Here is a 19171-nt window from a genome sequence, read left to right as displayed (position 1 = left end):
TAATGAGATAAATAATACCTAAGCTCGAATGAACAAGGCTACAAGGCAAGCTTGATCTAAATGATGAGGCAAATCTCAGAGCGTGTATTCCACCGAAAGGGAAGAAGGTGGACATGTTACGGGAAATCCCAAAAAATCAGGGAAAAAAGGTGGCGGTTATCAAAAAGGTGATATTTTTGGGAATCGTGCATTCTTTAAAAAAAGAAAACCCTGATTTTGTACTCGATATCTTGGTGTGCAAGATATGTTCTCTGAAATTTGAAAACTCAAAAAAGGAACCATATTTGAGCCTTTTTACACAGTAATTGGGTTTGAGTCTAATATCTATCGATCGAAGCATCCTACTGCATTAAACTAATATGTGGACCAAAAAGAATTCTAGTGCCCACAGTGCAACAAAAACATAAACATACATGGAAAAAATAATGCAAAGAAGCCATGAACAGAATACTTACACAATGTGATTGAAGGAAACAGAGAAATGGACGATTGTATAAGTGGTTGTAAGTGCGATTTCACAGACTCAAAAAGTCCAACGTGGATTTGTCTTCTCAGCTTGGAGAACATGCAAGATGTGGGCAAGAAGGTTTCTAGTTTTTTCTTTCCTTTTTCTCTCTGATGAACGTGAAAATAAAAGAGGAAGAAGACGTCCTGAGGCCTATTTATAAGCCCGTGGGACTACAAAGGGTTGGATTAATCTGGGCCATTGGCCAGATTTCGTATCAGATCAAATGGATAGGAACTCGTGAGGTGATAGTACCCAAAAGAATGGTAGGCGGATAGACGTGGGTAGATTTCCAAGGTACTCAAGTACTTTGAGTGAGCAATACCCAACTGATGTGTGTCCACACTCGAGTATGTTGATGGAACGGTTCCCGAATGAAGTATTTCAAAAGTTTCCTTCTCGTAGGACTCGAACTAATACTTTTGAGGGGGCAAAATGTTACACCTAGATTTCGAGACCTAAGATTGTAACCTCGAAAGCTGGACTCGTCAAGTGTGAGCTCGAGATATATAAAACACATGTTCGTGGTCCAGATGTCAGAACCTCAGAGCAAGGCGGCAACCTTGAAGACGGGTAACCTCGGGATCCTTTCCAACCTCGAAAGAACATAGAATCAGGATACATTCGTTGTCGGGTATCTTTGGGTCAAGTAGCCCGAGCTTAAAGAGCACAAGCTCGAAATGTAACTGTCTCGATGGTATTTATCTACTCCGAGCTAGTCTTGGAATAAAGCGACTAGTTCGTAACTTATCTGTAAACCTTCACTGACATGATGTTGGTTGCTAACCTCGAAGATTTGGTGAGTCATTTGATGTAACGCGTTCCATATGTTTAAAGATATTTATTGTTGTAACTTCCCAACAATAAAGGGATATTAACAATTCTGTTACCTGTTTCCTGGTCTTCAGGGGACGTTTCCTTGTATATAGGAGTTACAGTATTTAATATCTTTATTTTAATTAATAAGCAGAAGTATCTTCCCGAAATATGTGGGAATAAACTCTGAGAACTCTCTATAAATAGAGAGGTCATGAACATTTGTAAAGGATGAATCTTCTGATATATTGAGAAAAACTCTGGAGAATTCATCTCTGACGGATTTCCAGAAAACTAAAAGTCTAAATAAAATAGACTCGTGGACTAGGCAGATTTAACTGCTGAACCACGTAAAACTCTTATTGTTCTGCCATATCATTCATCTGCGTCATAGTTCTGATTGTTTAATTGCTCTACATTTTAAGTTGACAAAAAACGACGTTAACACATATATAGTTGATGATGGTATGACAAGTTATTATATAAAAATTGATCAAATGGATTAAATTCTATACCATAATTGAATATAGTTTCATTAACAGTTAATATTGCACTACAAGAAAAAATGCTTTTAATAACACCGAAAATGTGTTATCAAAACATACCACAACACTGTTTGATGTGTTAAGACCGACTATGTTATCGTAGGTCAGGGTACTTTACATAACACTTTATCATTGTTATACAGATGTGTTGTTATACTGTCAACGATAACACAATTTCTGTGTTATTTTATAAATAGATAAGTGTTTAATTATGTTATTTATAGTTGATTATATAACACATTTCAATACTTATAAATTTATGTTATACTACACTTTAGTATAACACTTTTTTTGTGTTATACTACACTTTAGTATAACACATGTGTTATATTAGCTTAGAGAAACATAATCTTTTGTTACTTACACAGAACTAGGAAAACAAATATGAAAGTTGAAGCCAAATAAGGTAACATAAATAGATTTTTATTAATTAGTCAAATGTAATTACAATATTTAGTGTACTAGTCTAGGCTTAAGAAATCATATTACAACATAATTTATGCCCAATTCAGATTCCTTTATCACTAAATACAAAACAAGAAATGTATACAAAAATTAGTGAAATACATTCTTCCATTCTAAAGGCCTCAACTACAAATGTTGTCAAGAATTGCTCCAAAGAAATCATCTCAATATACCTTCACCTTGTAAAAAAAAAGTCCTTTTATTATTAAGAACATAAGACTTAAGCTAGTTTCCACCTGTAAGCATATACAATTTAAATTAAATTTGTAATAACTCCAAAACTTGACGAAACAGCAGGGTATAGCAAGATGTACTACCATGCAAAACAACGACTGAAGCAACAAAACATGCAACTTAAAACAATAAGCTAAGAGATGAACGAAGAGAAAATTCCACTGCCATACAGAGTACTCTATCAATACCTAAAACTTAATGAAAATGAAAGAAACATTCAGCAACATAATTCTAAAGCACAACAGAAGACTTTCTTCATTATACCTTGACAAGGGCTGATGAAAGTCATCTTTTTGTTGGTAGTTCGTCTTCTAACATGGTCATATCAGCCTATTAAGAAAGAAAATTCTAAGCATATGAATTTTCCACAAAACAAACAGTTAAATTCAGAAATGAAAGTGAATGAGAAAATCAGAGAGGATAGAGAATGAATGAACTGAACTTTATTGAAATATATAGAAGTGTTAAATAGAAAAAGAGAACACATCACTTATAATGAGCTAAAAATTAGAGTAAGACAGCAGATTCGAAGCTTAGTCATCACTAGGATTACCTTGATTTCTTGTGCACCTCTTGTATTTAGTATATAAATGCATTATAATCACTTAGTCATCACTAGGATTACAATAACCACTGTCAAACATACTTAATAAATTAAACATGTTTACAATTAAAGTGTAAATAAAAACTGCTCAAACGAATGGTTTCTCTTTAATGATTTTAATTGCTAGTGCAGGATCCTTGGGTTAAAGTTTCTGAACAACAAGCCTAAAATGAATAAACTGCTTAAGTTGCACTAGACAAAACATGAATGAAGAAACCTAACCTCAACAGAGCATTGTCTATCAAAGATATTTAGAGCACATGTTTAGATTCTTCATAAGAAATATCATCAAAGAATTTCATTAAGTAACAAGGTACCAGCCAAATTAAAATCAGATTTAAACAACTATTTACTAGTAATACTTAAATTAATAAGATGCTCTGAGACTTGAGTACTCAGCTCATAGATATTTAATTAGTGGATATGCCATTAGCCAAGTTGATGAACCAGAACAAGTAATACCACCATGTTATGTTGATGGCCAAAGCTTTAAACATAGGTCAGCTAACCCATCAATAAAAACAAAATGCACAACCAAGTTTCAGTTCAATCAAATAACACGTGAATAAGAAAAAGTACAAGGTTTTATGAGATCCAAACATGGGTGAAAAGTGAAAACAAAAATTGAAAATCAATGATACCTCAAGACAAGTCCCCAAACAGAGCCTGAAAGGAATATTTAAATCACAAAAAGTGGTTAGGGATTTTAAAATTAGACATTTTCAAATATTCTAAATAAATAACCAGCCTATACTGACCTTCAAAACTAAGACCCTAATACATGATACATGATACAAACTTACAAACATAACAAAGGAATACTTGTCCTCTTGATCATTACTTGCATACTATACAACAAGGAAGTTATACATGTCTGAGATTTTGAATTATGCATAATGTGTACCAGTAGGCTTGCAAGATTTTAAAGTGTGTATGCATATGTATAGATAATTTTTATAAGATATGAAAGTTCCTGAAGTAAATTGACAGGGAAATTTACACATAATCACACCAAGCCAACACACTTTTATCTTAACTATTTTAACAGACTTCAAATGTAACATTAAAAAAAAACAGCAAGTGCATCAGATGAGGTCTGGACTTAATAGAGCAAAAATGTGTACTACTAGGAAGGGTGAAGCAATGTGTTAAAGAAAATACAAGTCATTCAAGAATATAATCAAACAGATTCTATGCACACATTATCACATCAAGAGAATCAGAAAAAACTCCATAGATTATTATGCAAACATGTGTTTATGAAAAAACACACATAAATTTGTATAAAAATATGCAGTAAATTCAAAATACAAGATTTAACATACTCAACCATAGATAAATCTTTAAAAATAATCAGTAAACTCAAGACAGAAACAAATATGAAACACACAAGTTATTCTCAAAAGTAAAATAATCAAATTTACAAACCCATTTTTAAATGAAAATAAAATCTTATCTCAGCATCACTCAACAACCCAGACATTGATATGAAGAAGACACCACCCTTTGCCCTTTGAGCCACTACCACGAACCCTCACCACCACCACCATCACGCCTACAAACCTGCATAACACACACAAAACATTTTCTCAAATCATGTATAAATATATAAACTTTAAATTAGCCAACATAGTATATATTTTGAGAGCCAAAAGAAAACAATAAAAACCCTAATATATTGTACCTCAGCCTTGATAGTGTGAAGCATTCTGCCATTAACTTTGGTTTAAATACAGCTAACTTTGGTTTCCTGTCTTCTGATGTTTCTAAGCCATGTATACTCTCACAAGAAGGTAGCAAAGTTTCAGAATCAGAATCAGATTATATTAAAAAAAAAATCTAAAGTCAGGAATACTGATTTATTGCTAGAGTCAATAACTTCTATTTCCCTACCAATCACTCTATATAGCCAAAACCAATATTAATATTAATCTAGAGAGCATAGAATACAACTTAAAAAGCTACTTTCTTGGGTATATAATCTAGAGAGCATAGAATACAGCTTAAAAAGCATACAAACCTTATAACAAACACAATTGTAACAATTATTGCCACATGGCAATAAATGGGCTCCAAAGGCAAAGCTTAGATATGTACATAAGTGGTAAGAGTGTTAAATGGAAACTAAAAATGGTGGTCTAGACTCTAGTATTGTGAATATGACACTTACTCTGAAACTCAAACCCATCTTGATGGGCTCCAAATACAAGAGCATGTGCAATATTCATATTTCTTAAATATATATACACATCTAAATCCCAGACCAGACATAATCTATAACAACAGAAGAAAAAGAAATCCCAGACCAGATGCAATATTCATATATTTCATAAAATTATGCATAAAACAATATGAATCTACTTTCTCTAGTATAAGTATAGCTGTAATATCACAAAGATATGTTTCAAGTATAGCTATAACGAATGACTCTGTAAATGAATATTAATGCTTTCTTTAGTTTCTTCTTCTTTAGACTATAAGTATCTAACTTTAAAATGTTTCTATATCTTGGTTCCCATAGGTATCAAGTGTTTTCCTTTGTTACAGAATAAAGATTGTAGGGAAGATAGAAGAATATCACAGGCAGAGGAAAAACACTTTATCTAAGATATAGTTGATTTCTGACCACTTTTTGGTCAAGATTGAAGGTGGCAAAATAGGTCAAACATGATAATATGACTTGAAACTTGCATTAAGTTTGTTGGTTTGGATTTTAATTATAAGGGGGTTGAATTAGTTTTAAGTTGAAGTTTCTAACTTGTATAATAAATGGGTCGTTTACAGGGTTGACTTGCCTAACTCAAAAATTACGTGTAGAAAATTAGACACATGTTTGTTTATGACTTTGACTTTATGTATTTTATGTATTTGACTATGAGATTATATTTATAGTTATATATAGTTTTTTGTGAAGGTTTTTTTGTTTTAATCCACCATGCTTTTCAAAGCTAGCAACTTTACTTAGAAGTTAGAATTTAATTGGCTAAAGGAGTTTCAAAGCTTCAGTCTCAAACCTAAGATTTATGTCTAGCTAGTAGATAGAAATGTTTGCTCTTCTAATGAGTTAGCCATTTACTTAAAGATTATCTAAGTTAATTTTGTTTGATCATCCAGAAATAGTCTTGTACATTTTTGTGACATTAGAGTATAAATGTTTTTTTGTTTTATTCAACCTTTTTCAGTTTGTTTAATGAGAAAGGACAATAGTTATTATTACAGCTTCTGGATAGTTAAAAGCCTCACCTTCTCTAGTACTAGTCAAGCACAAAATAATGACAGAGTAAAGAAATTTTTGAACTTTTCTATCCTAAAGTTTACAGTATATGAACTAATTTATATAACTAACTAAACTGCCATATAGCCAATTCACTTATCAGTGATTCATTGAGAATCATCACATACTTTAATTAACTTATGAAATATATGGAATGGATGCAACTTATAGTTTAGTGCCTTCATATTGATTGCAACTTATAATTTAGTCCCTAAGTGATGTGGCATAATTTTGATTAGTTTGTGTTTAGCATCTTTCACTTAAATAGTGCATGAATGGATTCATTTCTCATAAATGGATTGGATTTATTGTGATATATTTTCTGTACAACCCACTCAGTAATCATCAGTCAAGTTAAAGATTTAATAGAAACAAAAACACAGCAGATTCTCAGCACCGGGAAGATTTCCTCTTTTTGCCAGATTGACAGCAAGCTCCAAATTGTTCAACTGCAAAAAGTCAAGATATAAAATTTAAATTCCAAATATTTATCATAATCTACTAACCATAAGGATAAACCAATTTGTGATACATGCCTGCCCACTAACGAAAGGCACAATTGTTTGTTCATTAACAGTAGCCAATAACACTTGGCCCCACCTGTTAATTGCGTAAAATCCCCCTAGTGACAAAGCCTCCGATGTTAGGAAAATTGGATCTGGACGGATTCTATTTCTGTAAACTCCAGTAGCCGTCTCCAAGTCGTAAACGAATAGCAACCCAAGCTTGGTGATTACGTAGATCAAAATAATTAATATTCATGGTGATGAATGATGGGGCATTAAAACAATTAGTTTTTGCAAAAAGGGTGGTTTATGTCAAGGCATGCAAAAAGTTGACGTATGTTAATAATAATGGTTTCTGTTTATATGCAATACTAAAAAGATGAATAAATGTAAGCCACAAGTTACATTAGCTTCATCATTATTCCACTTAAACTAAGCAATCTAGTTAATTGAGGGTAGATATAGATGAATAATAATAATAAAGAAGAAGAAGAAGAAGAAGAAAGAGCTACATGAAAAAGCTGAAAAGTAATAGACATAAAATCAGCAATTGATTATGCACTCAGAATGTTACTTACTTAATTACCATTGTAATTAAATCTTTACACTTATATGTTTCAGTTGATACCAACTGAAAGACAGATTTTGTTACCAACTCAAAGATAGCTTTTGTTACAAAGACAAAATACTTATAAAAACAAGAAAAAATGCTTTTAATAACATGCAATAAAGTTTATACAGCATGCTACAAGAAAAAATGCTTTTAATAACACCAATATGCTTGTGGTACACAAATTTGAAATCATGGTAATGAGATGTATAGTAGGCAGAACCTGCATATTTATGGATTCAGTAACTTATAACAGATAGAAAATCTACAATTATATCCAAATATATATGTATGAATGCAGTAGCTTATAACATAAGGTCTAAACTTATGTATATATATCTATGTATGGATACGACTAAACAATAATCTGGCAGCCATGGAGATGAACCATAACAGTACAACCTGGCATGACTATCAATCCTTGTAAAGATGCACAGCATAAAAGGGCACACCAGGAAAACACTAATATAAAATACAATGAGCAAATTATTCTTAATTAAATATCCTTAATGTATAGATGAAACTAACCCAGTTGAAGTGAGCATCTACATCAGCTTTTTCTGGTTGGTGCGGCACCTATTAACAAGCTCAACTATCACTTCATCTTTTACAGCCTGAACAGAATGGCAAAAGAACCACATTAAGTTTCAAGGATAAGTAGCTCATAGAAATTAAAAAAAGGGGACAAGTAGCTCATATCATAGATCATAGAGATGAAAAAAATTCATTGCTCATACCGCAGAATCACCAGGATTTACTGCCTGTAGCATGTCACTTAGGAGTTCCAGAACATTCTGCATAGCCTCCATGCTTGACAAGCTTTATGAAAAAAAAAATTCAAAACCTAATATCTAGATCATGAACTGCATTAAAATTGTCACCTCAAACTCTCAATTTCTGTAGCCATAGTTTCATCAAGCCTTCTTGATGTTGAATACACATATGATATGGCGATCATAATCATACACTTTTATAATTGAAAATAATAATTTAGAGTGGTCTGTCTTAACCAATCATGAGCTCCTCAAGCTTTGGTCAGTCCATAGGTGAGACCTGAATACACTCCACCAGCCAGTCCTGCCATATACATATATATATGTATAAGCAAGAACACAAAAAGAGTGAGTTTTAAATGGTTTTCAAGTAATTAAGAACATTGAGCTAATGAAGCTGCTCTCACATTTACCCCATTGTAATGATTCTTTTCCTGTGCTCTTCACCTGGCAAAGTGCAGAATTATTAACACATATTAGTTTATATTAATAAGAAGATTAATGGAATATTTATGAGTATAAATATACAAAGGACTCACCATGGCTTCAAGAGACATTCTTTTGGTTTCACCTGAAAAGCTCAGAGTATCACCATCAAGAATAGTTGGTAATATTAGTAGCTTATTTTTATTGTTATATCTATCAATATGTTGATATGTATATATAACATACATCCAAAGCCCAAAATAGGAGTGCTCTGTAACAGTGCTTTGTAAGGCATCTCTTTTTGCAGCTAATGGGTTTGAAACTGAAATATGATGAGAAACAATAGTCCCGAATAGTACAGAAGCTACAACTGTGCAGCTAATTCAATGCCCCAAGTACCTAGCAAGAAAGAAAATCAGAAACAGGTTACAAAAACTAGATCAAATAAATATATGTCTATAGCTTTTTTTTTTCATTCAAACATTCAATCAAACATCATAACTACATTAATTATATAGTTAAATTGTATATTTTATAAACATTTCCATTCTCACAAATGAATCACTAATAATGGAACACCACTATCAAATACAAACATTTTCAACAAAATCAGTAATACTCAATCAAACTTATTGAAATATAAGTTATTTTGTAGAAAAAGAAAACTCATCACAGAAAAAAAAAAAAGAGAAAAATACCAAAATGCTGAAATGCTCGGCTTGCATGGCTCTAGGCTGGAGAAGGTGGCTGGGCGACGAAGAATGCCCTAACTAAAGTCTCGATGGAGCTAGTTGGTCTCACACTGGGAAGAAGGCTTGGCCGCACAAAGGGAAGAGGAGAAGAAGAGCTGGCCTCCGGTGTTGTCGTTCACCTCTGCTGTCGTGTGAGGGCTTGGGCCCGCGTGGGTCGAAGCTTCGATGCCCTCTGAAGATCCCTAGCCAGCGCGTGTAGGGGAAGGTCGGGATCCATAAACACACAGGCGAGAGAGAAAGAGTGAAGGAGAGAGGTCTGGTGGGAGAAAGAGATCCGAGAGAGCGGAGAGAGAATGATGAGGAAAAAGGAGAAGGAATTGAAGGAAAGGAATTTTGTCTCACGGTCTCTGAAATTTTCAGGTCTCAAAATGAAAAAAATTACTAAGAGGCGGGATGGTGAAAATTATTACCGCCTTTTTTTCATAAAGTGCCCGAACATAGTACTTTTTTATTAGTATTATATTCTTGTGTTATGTAAATGGGTATTTGGTGTAGTGTTGACTAATGCGTTTGCTTTGTGAGATAATATATCCAAAACTTGCTACAAACAATAAGAGATTTTTGAATTCTTAATAAAAAGAAAATTATAGAGCATACACAGGAACGTAATTTTTTTTAAAAAAAATGTTTAATATTTAAATTAGAACTAAAGTGTTAAAAATAAAGTAATATAAACATTTTACTTATAGAAACATCAATTAATTAATTGTGTATTTTTGATGTTATAATCACATAATGATTATAAATAAATAACTAATTTAATTTTATATTTAGAAATTTATTTTTAATTCTAAAATAAAAATTTAAGAATGGAAATTTATATATTCATGATCTATTAAAAACTTCTATAAAAGGTCACTAAAAATGTAACGGTATCGTAACTATTGAAAATTCTTCTATATATCTGTATATATTATAAATGTAAGTTTAACGGAAATTGTTAGTTTCCATTAGATTTAATACTTTCTTTTTATTATTTTCTAACACTGTTAATTTTCTAAATAAGGTAAATAAATTAAAAAATAATAAAGTCATCTTAATAAGGTAAATAAATTAAAAAATATTAAAGTCATCCTAATAAGGTAAATAAATTAAAAAATAATAAATGAGCTATATTAATTTCTGGTCACATATTTTAAAATTTCATATTAAAGTATTGAAAATAATATATCAATTATGTTTTAAAAACTATAACAAAAACATATTTATGTGTTTAAATTTATTATTTTATTTCTTTTATTAATTATTTATTTTGTCATTTAATATATTTTGTTTATCCAAGCATATATGTAATAGTGACATAAGACATAAATATGCATATTTCTTTTTTTTATTATTTTTTTTATGAGAAATTACTTATTTTAATTACTCTAGCCATTAATTGAATAATATATATTTATATATAGATTTTGTTTACTTTAATTTTTTTCATTAAATAATTAAAATTTCATCAAATAAACTTTTTAAATTCAAACTTTCAATTCAGAGTTTCTTAATAATATTTTATTTTATTGAATACTTTTTCTAAAAAGAAAATTAGAAAAAAAAGTATTTAATTTTAAAATTAAAATTATCATATATAATATATAAATAAAAACATAAAATCTACCAAAATTTAAATTATTATGAACACTAAATTTCAAACCAATAAACAACATCAAATAATTTACTTTGAAACTAGATTGCATCATATTTTTATATGTAAAAAGTGTGTATCTAACACATTCTTAATTTAAGGAATTTTTTAAATAAAAAATATGATATTATTTATTTCTTTTACAATTATAGATAATGTTATGGCTTAATTTTTTATATATGTTTGTATCATTTTTTTATAATACATGACATTGCTTATTTATATAACATTTAAATGATAATTAAAAAATATAATAATTTTTATATAAAACTAACCAAGGGAAAGAATGGGATTGTAATACAATTTGTCTGATTGGATATATATTTACAATAATTTTCAAGATTCTTCTTGTTTATTTCATTTGTGCCACCAATTAATTTTGTTATTTCTTTTAAAATATTTCATATGGTATGCACATGGCTAATGCCGATAGATGACAATTTGAGAACGACTCTATGGACAATTGCTAAAGGACAATATATAAATATAGGGACTTTATAATAGAGGTCTATAGTTTTACGTTTTTCATTTGTAGACAAATTAATTTTAACAATATGATTTTCAGTGGTGAAAGTTTGGTGTTAAATGTGATGCATTACGACTCCTTTTTTCTTTCACACAAAAAGCCTTTGAAACAGAGAAACCCCACACAAAATAGCAAGTCGCTGTCGACTTGTCACTTGGCTAGAACAAATCAACAAGTTTGAAAAGTATAATTATGGTGTCGACGATAGCAACCCTCGACTTACCTGATCTCTCAAGAACCATGCATGTTGAACCATTCAAAAATGGTTCATCGCATAAAAAGAGGATAAAGACAGTGGCTTACTTTAGACTAAGGGTTGTTTGGTACGAAGACTTCACAGATTTCATATTACTGGAAAAGTTGAAGAGAGTAATCTGATAGTCTGGAAACTTATATCATTGTGTTTGATTGTGCATTGTAATCTTATCTATGATTCCTGAAAATATCACATTCTGTGTTTGGTTGTACTTAGGAATCTGTGAAATTTTCATATTTTCATAAAATTAATATAATAATATATTTAATCAAAATAATTTTACTCATGAAATATTTTTTAATAGAATTAAAAAAATATATCTATTGAATACTAGAATCAAGTATAATTTTTAAAATTAAAAAAATACTATTATTTTATTTTAAATAATATTTCATTTGTTATTTTAAACTAAAATAATGATATAAAAGTTTTACAAATCAATTTCTTTAAATAAAAAAAATATATTATTTATCATTTTATAGTTTGATATATGTATATTTGTTTTTATATTATAAGTTTCAAAAATAAAATAAGTCATTAACTAAAAAATTATTAGTTTAAGATTTCTTTTTAAAAAATAATAATAATAATTTTGAAAGGAAATTACACTAAATATGAGATTTTTTTTATAAATTTTGAAAAATATGGCAGTTTTTTTTAAAGCTTTTTATGGGATACTTTTTTCGTTTACATTTTTATGGGAGTTTTTTTCTCATATATTTGTAAATCTTTATTTATATACCATATTTTTTCTTTTATACTTTTTTCAGTACTTATTTTGATATATTTTGAGATTATTTTTATAATTTTAATTTATTTGTGTTAATTTTTATCATTTATATTTGATAAAATATTTTGTTACATAATTCTTTGATTGAAAAAACTGAGACATTCATCACCATACTTTTTATTCTCATTTTTTTTTTCATTTTTTATCTTCTTCCATCAATATTGTATCCACAGTAGCTGGTTAACACTATCAAAACAATTTTGTTTTTATGCATTGTCTGGCTTCTTTGTGGTTTATCGGTTTTTCAACGTAACTTCAGATGCAACACTTGATAACATATTGGAAAAGGGTCGGGGATTTTGTGAAAGGACATGGGAAGCTACAAAGAATAGCGTTGCTCCGCAACCGTTTATTGAACAGTACTGCTTTAGGGTACCCTATATTGTATCACTGTTGAGAGAGGGCTTGCACATTAAGGATAGTGAAATCACCATTGGTTCTGGTGGCATTACATGGACTCTTAGAGTGGCTCTGTTGGAAGCTGGGAATGCATTTTCGAATAGAATGGGGATTCACAACTATGAAATACTTCAGATGGAGATAAATTCGTTTCTTCTTCTTATAGTTTTATTTATATCACTGTTTCTCCTTCTTTGTGCATTATCGTGTGCTGGCAATTGGAGGCCGAAATTTTTGCGAAAGCTTTATCTCCTACTTTTCAGACATAACAATGCATCATCTGTATCCGTTCTTGGCATGTCATCTCCATTTCGACTCCAACGATGGAGCCCAAATAGCTCTGGTAAGCAATCCTCAAGGTTTTTATTTTACACTTATATCCATGTTTCAAGAATAATACTTTGATGTATATATGTCAGTATTGAAGATTTCCTTAGTATTGCTAGAAGAAATAGCTCCATTTGACATTCCTAGTCGATAATCAAGGGTTTAGGAGTTTTGATAGAGTGGTTCTGTGTTTGAGTGTCAATTTTGTTCTCTTTCTGTTTTTAGTTGGCCGTTTTAAGGTCAGGAAATCAACATGCTAGGACTTGTAAATGTGATCTAATAATGACCAGTAATCTTTAAAAAAAGTCTATGAGATGGAATTTTGAAGATGTTTGTGCTGTATGCACTAAAGTAAGGATAAAGACGTAATATTCTAACTGAAAAATTAATGTTATTGTCATTGAGGATAGAACAAATGAATTGTATTGTATGTTTGACATAAAATGAAAATAGTAACTGAATTTGCCTTCGCGGGGCACTCGTTCCCAGAGACAAGCCCCGGCTCAAATGCCTTTGCCACCGAAAAAGAAATCTTTCAACCAAAATCCTCATTGGACAGGAAATTGTAAAGCCTGGGGATACTCCTGGAGAGGTGCTTCGCTTCATTAGGGAGATAAATCATAAAAATAAAAAGGATAGAATGTACAAGGTTACTATACAGCAAGAGGGGTTAGTGATGTGTGGTAACCGATTACACTATAAAAATCAATTTTATTATTTAAGTGGTGGTGTAGTAACTGGTTACAATTATAAAAATCATTTTTATTTTTTTAATTAATGTACCATTATCAAAATATCAACTGAATTGTAACTGGTTGCTTAGTGAGATTTGGAAGAAAAAAAATGATATGAAAAAAATAAAATAAATTGATCGTGAAGGTAATTGGTTACAACTAGGTCTGAAAAAAAAAATGAAAAAAAAGAGACAGTTGCGATAGTAACCGGTTACTTAGCCAGACTTGGAAAAAAATAAGATTCAAACAAAAATCTAAATTGATCATGATTGTAACTGGTTACAGCGAGGTTTGAAAAAAAAATCAAATCTAAAAAAAAAGAACCAATTGCCATGGTACCTGGTTACTTAGTCAGGTGTGAAAACAAAATCAAATCAAAACAAAATAATCTAAATAAAACGTTATTGTAACTGGTTACAGCTAGGTCTAAAAAAAAAATCAGATATGAATAAAATGAATCAGGTGTCATGGTACCTGGTTAATGAAATAGATTTGGAAAAAAAAAACCCAGAAAAATCAAATATGGAGGACAAAATCAGATGTGAAAAAGAAGAAGAATAAAACCAGATTTGAAGAAGAAGAAGAAAGAAGACAAAAAAAAGATGTATGTATATATATATTCATATTTTACAGAAACGAAAATAAAGATCTTTTGATTTTGATTCAACTCTCCAAGTCTAGGACTATTGGAATCATCAACTTGAAGCTATACTCAAATCTGGATATAAGGTGTAATATTTATTTGAAGAACATGTATTTTTTCCACAAAGGTATATATATAATTCATCTCTACATTTTTCTGGGTTATGTGTTTTTTTTAAGTATGAATTGAACCTCAGATTATAAAGTGTCACAAAGAAGAAGAAGAAGAACCAGGCCGTCATCATTGTCGGGGGCAACCATGGAGGTGGCATCACCGACAGATATCTGAGATGGACACTGAATGGGGGAGGAGAAAAAAAGAAATGAGAAGAGAGAGATATCGGGAGGAAGAGAATAGAAAATAAGAGAGAATTGTGTAATTAAGTTTATGGTAATTTATTTTTTTATATGTTATGGAATTACAATATTTTAAACTTTTTTTTACAAAACATACCATATTTTGTATAATTATTTTTTTCCCATAAATTTAGAAACTATATATATTTTTCCCCTATTTATGTAAACTTAGTGTTTCACATTACTGGGTATCTGAAAACCACTTGTCAGATGAGTTTCACTTGAACCTAGAATCAGGTCAAGTTAAAACTCTTGGAGTACAGATTCTCAGGTTAGATAAACTCAAACCCAATACCAAATATGGAAAAGTGTTCAGATTCTTATTCTCGTATCCAAATTCCTGCATAACAAACGATCCCTGAAGATTACACATGACCAATTCAAAATTTGGGTTTGGCTAGTGCAGCGTTTCATCTAAACTTATATACTTTCATCTAAATTTGGGTTTGAAGACTTGAAAAGTAAACTTCAGGAGCAAAGACACAAGGAAATAAGGTAGTGCATATCGACATCTTAATATACTGCTCTTATAAGTTGTACAAAACACTCAGTTTTAAAAGCCTAACTTGCTGAAAATTAACCCAGCAACGGAAAAAAACCAAAATTGCCTAAAACATTAAGGATTTAACATTGATTTAGTTATTACTCTTGCTGTTGCATCTTTTGTTTGGTGGTTCTTTAGTCTCGGTGCAGCATACAGAAGGTTGCAGTACTGATGAGATCTTGGCTTTGTTACAGTTCAAGGAGAGTCTCCAAATTCAAAGCTTTGCTTCTGTTAATCCTCTTGCAACCCCAAAAACTGCATCATGGAAGCTACATATTGAAAGAGAAAGTAATACTGCTAATTGCTGCTCCTGGGATGGTGTCGAATGTGATCCTAAAACTGGGAGAGTAATTGGCCTCGATCTTGGAAGCAGTTTTCTCCATGGTTCTATCAACTCAACCACCAGCCTGTTCAGTCTTGTTTATCTCCAAAGGCTTAACCTTGCTGGCAACAATTTCAATCTTTCTGAAATTCCTGCTAGAATTGCTCAGTTCTCAAGGTTAACATATCTCAATCTCGCTGATTCTAATTTTTCTGGCAAACTTCCATCTTCATTGAGCAACCTTACACAGTTGAGTTTCGTCTCACTCGCTGGGAACTATAATCTTGACGTTGTGACATTGTCTTGGGTAGGTAAGCTAACAAAACTCACTACTTTAGATTTTGACTTCTCGAACCTAAGATGCCAAATCCCATCTTCTATTGCAAATTTGACCCCCTTGTCCAGTTTACATCTCTCTGGTAACCAATTGACTGGGTCTTTCCCATATTGGCTTATGAACCTTACACAACTATCTCAGCTACACTTGTCAGGAAATTACTTGCAAGGTAACATTGGAAGCTCAATCTCTGGTTTCAAACATCTCAAACAACTTGACCTTGCAAGTAATAGCTTTAGTGGAACTGTAGAGTTAAAATCTTTTCTTAAGCTCACAAATCTGACTCTACTTCAGTTATCAAAAAATAACTTCTCCGTGTTGCTTCCAAAACCCAACCCAAATGTCACTATTCCAAAGTTCAAAATTGAAATTCCGTTTTTAGTAATTACCAAATTAATTAAACCATGTGAATTAATTAGTGAATTAATTAAAGTGTTGAATGGTAATTAACTGTTTACACAGATTCCACTTCTGTCGGGACAGAATCCGAAATTCTCACGATAGAAACTGAACACAATAAATAGACAGTGCAAAACAATAAAGAACACACCAAATTTTTACAAGGTTCAAAAACCCTTTCGGATAACCTACTCCTTGGGGCCACGCCCAAAGAATAAACCAATTAGTAAAGAAATAATGTGTATAAAAGCATTGACTTAAACAATGTAAGACTCTCTCTTAAACTATTGCCGCAATCTTGTTGTACTCTTCTCTACGAATCTAATTTGATGAAACGCTGATTCTCTTGAACTCCCTTCAAAGAATAGCGAGTGCACACTTCCTCCTGAAGTGAGACTTAGATAGAATCCTCTCCCGAAGATCCTTATGAACACGTTCACAATAGACACTATCTGTTTACAATGGACTAGATAGATATCCACAAGTACACTCAGCACTCTCACAAAGATTAAGGTGAACAAACTTAATCTCTACAAATAAAGACACTCTTCAAAATAACGTAATTTTTACAAATATTCAAAATGGAAGAGGTGCAATTTCCAAAGGCCTTGGCAAGATATTTAAAGGCAGTGAAATCGTCCAAGGCCATCATTTTCTAATATCTCTAAAATCAATTTGTAAATTCCTTTTATTAAGGAAATCAGCTAGCCAGATGAATTCTGTGTCAACAGAAAAGGAAACTGATGAGTCAGCAATGAAATCAGTGTTATCTGGCAAAACGAACATGGTCATTTCTTTTGACCATGTTCATTTTCTATACCTTCTTTATTTCAGAATAATCTTCATTATTCCAGAATAATCATAATCCATGAAAATAATCTCAAGATAATTGCAAAATATATTATAACCAAATATTGATTATTTTTTATAAATAAGGTAAAAATATATTCACACTTAAAGGATATTTTCACACTAGAAAATCAGCTGAATAATTAGATCAAGAATCAATATGGATATGCTACTGATTTTCCTTAATAACTTTAAAATATTTTGTCTAAAATAAAGTTAGCCAATAAAGGACTTTACAATCTCAAATAGACAAAAATATTTTAAGAGATTATTTTGAAAGATCCTGCAAAGACAAACCAGATTAGAGCAAATAGTAATGTTACATTACTCCCCTTGCGAAAGGCATCTCAATTATAACCAATATCATAAACAAGGTTAACTTTTTGAAAAAGTTTAACAAGATAAAAACCCAAAATAAAGACCCAACAAAATAAACCTTACTCCCCCTTGTTGTCTATCAATAAGCCAACGGAGTAATACCAACACAAAAAAAAAAAAAAAAATCCAAAGAGTCAAACTACTACTCCCCTTCTTTGTCTATCAAAAAAACCAAAAGGCAATGACAACACAAATTTTCAAGCCTTCTTTGCGGTGACCGAGACGGTTGTTACCAATGGGAAATGCATGTACTCCATTGTCTCAAGTTTTCATCATAGTTGCAACAAACAAAAAACAAAGAGAACTTTTTTTTTTTTGAAAGAATGAGGAAATGAATCTCTCTTTGACCGATTATAAAGGGAAGAAAATGGCACTCAGGGATTTGATTTTATTCCTTTTTAAGACCAAATTAATGAATTGATATCCAAAAGAAAAAAACCTTTGCACAGTCAAGGAAAATAAACCAAAAATAGAAACTTTTGATGTCAAATAATATAATAAGTGACAAAACAACATATTACCATAGTTTCCCTTTCTTGATAGCCACGGTCAAGCCTTTTTTTTTTTATAATATAATATATAAACAAAAGTACCAAAAATATCCTATTCTGATTGTGCCCAATGTCTTCGTGCCTTGTCCTTGGAGAAAGTAACAAACATTAATTCTTAACATATTTTTACTATAAGGTTAGAAAATATATTTAATATAAATCATGCTTTTATTTTTAAAAAAAAATCAAAAAATATTTACTCCTGACACAAAAAATATTTTATCCAAATTAATAAGTGTGTATGAGTCTTACAAATTTTTCCAACAGTATATCTTAAGCATTTGTGTGTGATTGTGAAAGCAGAGATCATTGCCCTATATGGCAATTTTAGCCTTTTTCAGGGTCATTACCCTATGTGGAAATTTTTAGCCTTTTTTTTTCAAAGAGTACCCAAATTAGATGCTTTCACACTATACCGAAGGCTGCATTTATCAGTGGTGGAGTATCTTCTACATAATTTTTAGTTACATAGTTCCAACTTACTCAAAGATAGCATTTTACATAACAGTGTAGGTAGCTCTATTCTAAGATGGAGCCTGAAAATACTTTCAAGGATCAAATGCTCATACACTACAAACACAGATTAATTTTGAAGAATATTAATTGGAAGGGCT

At 31.0% G+C, this 19171-nt stretch overlaps 1 protein-coding gene and 1 long non-coding RNA gene across 2 annotated transcripts; both read right to left on the bottom strand.

Moving 5' to 3' along the window:
- Positions 1–2273: 2273 nt before the first annotated feature.
- On the bottom strand, positions 2274–3005 carry LOC133816012 (uncharacterized). Its single transcript, XR_009884955.1, has 2 exons — positions 2830–3005; positions 2274–2504 (listed from the first exon to the last, which is right to left on the bottom strand). It is a non-coding gene; the product is annotated as an uncharacterized LOC133816012 (long non-coding RNA).
- A 4899-nt stretch (positions 3006–7904) lies between these two features.
- LOC133816011 (TOM1-like protein 7) lies at positions 7905–8660 on the bottom strand. The gene is made up of 3 exons (XM_062248737.1): positions 8441–8660; positions 8297–8378; positions 7905–8173 (listed from the first exon to the last, which is right to left on the bottom strand). The coding sequence occupies exons 1-3, from the start codon at positions 8521–8523 to the stop codon at positions 8105–8107; spliced, it is 234 nt and encodes a 77-aa protein (XP_062104721.1). The 5' UTR covers positions 8524–8660; the 3' UTR covers positions 7905–8104.
- Positions 8661–19171: the final 10511 nt, after the last annotated feature.

The sequence above is a fragment of the Humulus lupulus genome, chromosome 2 (genome assembly GCF_963169125.1).
Source record: "Humulus lupulus chromosome 2, drHumLupu1.1, whole genome shotgun sequence".
In the NCBI taxonomy this organism is placed as follows: Eukaryota; Viridiplantae; Streptophyta; class Magnoliopsida; order Rosales; family Cannabaceae; genus Humulus; species Humulus lupulus.
Note: the sequence above shows the minus strand (reverse complement) of the source record. Positions and strands in the feature narration are given on the sequence as shown.

Bases quoted from the DNA above. Each gene is read 5' to 3' on its own strand.
- LOC133816011 (XM_062248737.1), bottom strand. From the start codon at position 8,523: ATGATTATGATCGCCATATCATATGTGTATTCAACATCAAGAAGGCTT. The intron at 8,379-8,440 runs GTGACAATTTTA...TTTTTCATAAAG, and splicing joins ACAGAAATTGAGAGTTTGAG to CTTGTCAAGCATGGAGGCTA. The intron at 8,174-8,296 runs GTATGAGCAATG...CATTCTGTTCAG, and splicing joins TAAATCCTGGTGATTCTGCG to GCTGTAAAAGATGAAGTGAT.